Source organism: Sinocyclocheilus rhinocerous, unplaced genomic scaffold (genome assembly GCF_001515625.1).
Source record: "Sinocyclocheilus rhinocerous isolate Xijiao unplaced genomic scaffold, SAMN03320098_v1.1 scaffold2334, whole genome shotgun sequence".
In the NCBI taxonomy this organism is placed as follows: domain Eukaryota; kingdom Metazoa; phylum Chordata; class Actinopteri; order Cypriniformes; family Cyprinidae; genus Sinocyclocheilus; species Sinocyclocheilus rhinocerous.
In genome coordinates this window covers 157,753-161,843 of record NW_015636048.1, presented here as the reverse complement: position 1 = coordinate 161,843, position 4,091 = coordinate 157,753, and the positions used below count along the sequence as shown (strand labels likewise).

The 4,091-nt window shown below is 37.4% G+C and overlaps 1 protein-coding gene across 1 annotated transcript in view; it reads left to right on the top strand.

Annotated features, from left to right (window-relative positions):
* Positions 1–4,091, top strand: part of LOC107747636 (membrane-spanning 4-domains subfamily A member 8-like) — a 37,076-nt gene that overhangs the window by 22,789 nt on the left and 10,196 nt on the right. The window contains exons 5-6 of the mRNA XM_016562232.1: positions 3,191–3,337; positions 3,562–3,678. Coding sequence (XP_016417718.1) covers positions 3,191–3,337; positions 3,562–3,678 — 264 coding nt within the window. The remainder of the gene's footprint in view (positions 1–3,190; positions 3,338–3,561; positions 3,679–4,091) is intronic.

Sequence of the window (4,091 nt, the reverse complement as noted above, 5' to 3'; positions counted from 1 at the left end):
TGATTTTTAAGCATTTGTTCCATTAGAACATCTAGAGGGAGAGAAATGAGCGGGTGAAGTAGAGAAACTCATTTAGAAGGAGAGAACAGCTGAGTACACACTGCCTACAGTCTCACTACAGCGTCCAAACAGAAGAATGACGAAGCTGCAAATGAGAACACAGCCATCAGCCGTACTCAACAGGAGAAACCCTTTTGCATTTCTTTCCCCCGCCGTCTTTTTCCACGTTCTCCTTCTCAGTGCAGTAAGGTCCACTCTGGCTATAGGTAAAAAGGTTTTAGGCTCAGGGCCAACTTTAAAAGCTGTATCATAGACACATTGCGCTGAGTAATTCACTGACCTGGCACCAGTTTTCCCATCGATCCACACTGTCCCCGTCCCTTCCTCTCCTGGCTTTCCTCTCAGGGAGCATTTATTGCTGAATCTATCATTTTTCTTGAATAATAACATCTCTATTTTAGTCTTGAAGAGAGCTTGAAATCTTATGAGGGCTTGCATGAGAAAAATGAGAATGCCTCTGGTTGTTGCAGCACTTCACTGAAACAATTTGTTTAGATTTTTTTCTTCTGTTTCTCTTTTTGTCACAGGGACCTTGCGGTGATTGTGGCAGCCATGGCGTATAACTCATGGTTCACCAAACTTTATTGCAAAGACTTGCACATTGTAAATATCTTTTATGACCTTCTCAACAAGTTCTGTTTTGTTTTTGTTTGTTTCACTTACAAAAATAGTACTGTGGTATTATCAGGGTTGTATCTACATGCTGCTTTGGAAACTAATTTGATCGTAATGCAATCATAAGCTTTCTCAAGAATCATCTCTTATTATTATCAATGTTTTTGCAGCATTTTTTTTTAAGTTTGAAGTAAGATTTTTAAAAAGAATTAATGAATGCTTTTATTCGGCAAGTATGCATTAAATTGATCAAAATTGATTGTTTATTTTAAATAAATGCCGTTCTTTTTAAACTCTTTTCATTAAAGAATGTATGACATTTTGCACAAAAATATTGAACAGCAAAAACGTTTTTCAACATTGATAATATTAAGAACCATTATTAATAATTGAGCACCAGTAACAAGTGATAACAACTGCGCACCAAATCAGAATATTAGAATGATTTCTGAAGGATCATGTGACACTGAAAACTGAAGTAATGGCTGCTGAAAATGCAATTTTGCCATCACGGGAATAAATTACATTTTTAAATGTATTAAATAGAAAACAGTTATTATACAGTGCCGTGAAAAGGTTTTTGCCCCCTTCCTGTTTTTTTTAATTTTTTGCATATTTGTCACACTTAAAAGATTCAGATCATCAAACCAATTTTAATATTACGCAAAGATAATGCAAGTAAATACAAAATGCAGTTTTTAAATGATAATTTCATTTATTAAGGGAAAAAAGCTGTCCAAACCTACCTGGCCCTACGTGAAAAATTATTTGCCCCTCCTCTTAAATCATGAAAGAACTGTGATTAACCACATTATTTTAGAAAGCTGAGTTAAATTTCACTAGCCACACGCAGGCCTGATTACTGCCAGACCTGTTGAATCAAGAAATCACTTAAATAGAACCTGTCTGACAAAGTGAAGCATGCTTAAAGAGCAACACATCATGCCGCGATCTAAAGAAATTCAAGAACAGATGAGAAACAAAATAGTTGACATGTATCAGTCTGGAAAGGGTTATGAAGCCATTTCTAAGGCTTTGGGACTCCAGCGAACCACGGTCAGAGCCATTATCCACAAATGGAGAAAGCTTGGAACAGTGGTGAACCTTCCCAGGAGTGGCCAGCCTACCAAAATTACTCCAAGAGCGCAACGACGACTCATCCAGGAGGTCATAAAAGAACCCAGAACAACATCTAAAGAACTGCAGGCCTCACTTGCCTCAATTAAGGTCAGTGTTCATGATTCAACAATAAGAAAGAGACTGGGCAAAAACGGCATCCATGGGAGAGTTCCAAGGCAAAAGCCATTGCTGACCAAAAAGAACACAAAGGCTTGTCTCACATTTGCCAAAAAATATCTTGTTTATCCCCAAGACTTTTGGGCAAATATTCTGTGGACTGATGAGACAAAAGTTGAACTTTTTGGAAGGTGTGTGTCCCGTTACATCTGGCGTAAAACCAACATAGCATTTCATAAAAAGAACATCATACCAACAGTCAAACATGGTGGTGGTAGTGTGATGGTCTGGGGCTGCTTTGCAGCTTCAGGACCTGGATGACTTGCCATAATTGATGGAACCATGAATTCTGCTCTCTATCAGAAAATCCTGAAGGAGAATGTCCGGCCGTCTGTTTGTGACCTCAAGCTCAAGCGCACTTGGTTTATGCAGCAGGACAATGATCCAAAACACACCAGGAAGTCCACCTTTGAATGGCTCAAGAAAAACAAAATTAAGGTTTTGGAGTGGCCAAGTCAAAGTCCAGACTTAAATCCGATTGAGATGCTGTGGCATGACCTTAAACAGTCTATTCATGCTTGAAAACTCTCCAATGTGGCTGAATTAAAACAATTCTGCAAAGAAGAGTGGGCCAAAATTCCTCCACAGCGATGTGAAAGACTCATTGCCAGTTATCGCAAACACTTGATTGCAGTTGTTGCTGCAAAGCGTGGCACAATCAGTTATTAGATTTAGGGGGCAATTACTTTTTCACGTAGGGCCAGGCAGGTTTGGGCAGCTTTTTTCCCTTAATAAAATAAATAATCATTTAAAAACTGCATTTTGTGTTTATTTGCATTATCTTTGTGTAATATTAAAATTTGTTTGATGATCTGAATCTTTTAAGTGTGACAAATATGCAAAAAAAAATTTAAAACAGGAAGGGGGCCAACACTTTTTCACACCACTGTAGCTTATGATCGCATATCTTAGGACAGTAAAAAAATGTTCAGAGATTTTGACAACAGCATATTTGCTGTAACCTAAACTATCAGTGAAGATAGGCTGGACTTTGCTGTAAAACCACATTATTTTTGAAAAGTTGATTTCAGTTGTATCACTTAATAATCCATACAAGGCATTGGTGCTAGGACCCTGATGATTGCAGCTTGCAGCTGTATTTTATTTATGTATGTCAAGTAGTTTATTTTTATCACACTCCATATATTTTTCCATCTACTTTAACACAACATGTTAAGACAACACATTCAATAACGTTGTGTTGGTTTTATGCCTATAGGTGAATGGTTCACTTGGAATGAACATTTTCAGTGCTTTAACCGCAGGCATTGCCCTTATTTTAACTTCACTGGATTTGGTTCTAGCACAAATCATCTTTTCCTCTAACTGCAACAATTCTGAATGTTATGTTCAGGGAAAATATAAGGTATGTCGTCAACTTTTATATTCATATTTATATGTACATTAAGATCACTGTGCTGTCAGTACACTTGTCAAAAGTCAAGCCTTAACCTGCATTCATCTGTCCCATCTTTCCCCCAACATTTCAGAAGTAGTTTATAGATCTTTTCCTTAATGATCATTTACAATGCATGAAGATATTGATATTAATTTAATTATTATTTGTGCTAATGTTGATTTTTCTTTCAGACCCTCTTCTGCGGAATCAGTGGTGTATTGCTGTTATTCACCTTCCTTCAGTTTATCATCTCCATCTGTTTGTCAGTATTTGCTTGTAAGGTCTCCTGTTGCTGTTATCCTCCTCAGGTGAGCAATGCAGCAATTCATTGATTCCCAAACGTTTCTGTCCGATGAACCCCTCAGATATGTATACACATAATGGATATATCTACATACTTTGGTTCACACTTTAAAAAAACAACAACAACAACAAACACTACAAGTTACAATACAAAAACTTGTCTTAAATACTTCACTCTTAAAGGGGTGGTTCACTGGTTTTTTTCTAGGCTTGATTGTGTTTATGGGGTGCAGTCTAATATTTGTTAATGCTTCGTTTTTTTAAAAATGCATTATTTTTCACATAATTTACCTTTATTCCACACCGCTCTGTCCCTTCTCTGAGAAACGGGATGGTCCTTTCCTGTTTTCATGAAGCCCCGCACCTCAGAAATAGGCGATGGGCTCAGATTGGTTAGCTAGCCCAGTGTGTTGTGATT